The 1,269-nt window shown below is 44.6% G+C and overlaps 1 protein-coding gene across 1 annotated transcript in view; it reads right to left on the reverse strand.

Annotated features, from left to right (window-relative positions):
• Window positions 1–1,269, reverse strand: part of LOC101851094 (rhotekin) — a gene marked incomplete in the record, with an annotated part of 127,724 nt that overhangs the window by 18,057 nt on the left and 108,398 nt on the right. Inside the window, 1 exon segment of the mRNA XM_013084629.2 lies at window positions 852–1,045. Coding sequence (XP_012940083.1) covers window positions 852–1,045 — 194 coding nt within the window.

Consider the following 1,269-nt stretch of genomic DNA (forward strand, 5'->3'; position numbering starts at 1 on the left):
GGGGGTTGTTCGTTGTTCATTCGCCAATGAAGGAGAATGAACATTTCGGAGAAACAATGAGTATCTCTACATCTCTACATGGACATGGACCTCTGTTGTCGTTCAATTTTAACGCTCTATTAGACATACAAATATCTTTCCGAAGGTTGAATAGTCTACTTGAGCTGTCAGTGGGCTTATTTTCTTTTTCAGTTTTTGTTTTAGAAAGTTTCACGGCACTTGCTACACAATTCCGTCATATACATGCCCAAGATTTGAGGTGTTACTGAGAGTGACATACAAAGAAAAGAAGGCGAGATCACGACGACAGATTTTTGATGGGAAAAAAGAATCGAACCATACCAGAACAATTAACATAAAACACATATTCGTTTAATTAAAAAGGTGCAAACTTGTCAACCTTCTCAAAACCCAATCAAGGACACCATGACATAACAACCAACAGTTACATCAGGACGTGGGGCTGGTATCGGTGTTGTGTATGATATAAAGGCTCTCGAATTCCTGACTGTCAAATCCGGGATAGTACCGGGAAAATCGGAACAGTTCCAGAAATCTTGACCTACACCAAAAGTGGGCATTGCCCTACCTATAGGAGATATTTGCTTTCAGTGGTGTGTTAATTTGTTTGGTTATAGAGAAAACTCGCCTAGTTTTAAAAAAAAGAAACTAAACAATGGTCCAAAAGCTTTAACTTCAATTGTCTCAAAACATTTTTCGGGATAGCGTCCTTGTTTGTTTTCTTTTAGTATAGGTTTTACGGCGCTCGCAACTGCATAAGGTCATATGAGCGTCAAGCCCCCTTGTGCTTAAAAGCGACCATATTATATATATTACTTATATGGACTCACGTGTGTTTCCCGAGCACCTCGGCCGTCTTGCGCCTCTGCAGCTCACTCATGTAGGCGATGATGCGCGTGTTGGAGGAAAGCAGGTTCTTGGCTGCCTCCAGCACCTGGGCCGGGTGTTTGCTGGCCACCAGGAGGCGCGCCGTGCCCTCCCGCATCTTGATCTCGTGGTCGATCTTCTGCTGCAGGTCATGGTCCTGGTGGGGGGAGACACACAGACAGACACACGGGTTAGTGTTCAGTTTCAGTACGAGCTGCAATACGGCATGATACTGGACACACACACAGACACACAAATACAGAAAGACAGACAGACAGACGGACAGACAGACGGACAGACAGACACACGGGTTAGTGTTCAGTTTCAGCGCGAGCTGCAATACGGCATGATACTGGACACACACACACACACACACACACA

This window comes from Aplysia californica, unplaced genomic scaffold (genome assembly GCF_000002075.1).
Source record: "Aplysia californica isolate F4 #8 unplaced genomic scaffold, AplCal3.0 scaffold00013, whole genome shotgun sequence".
Lineage (NCBI taxonomy): Eukaryota > Metazoa > Mollusca > Gastropoda > Aplysiida > Aplysiidae > Aplysia > Aplysia californica.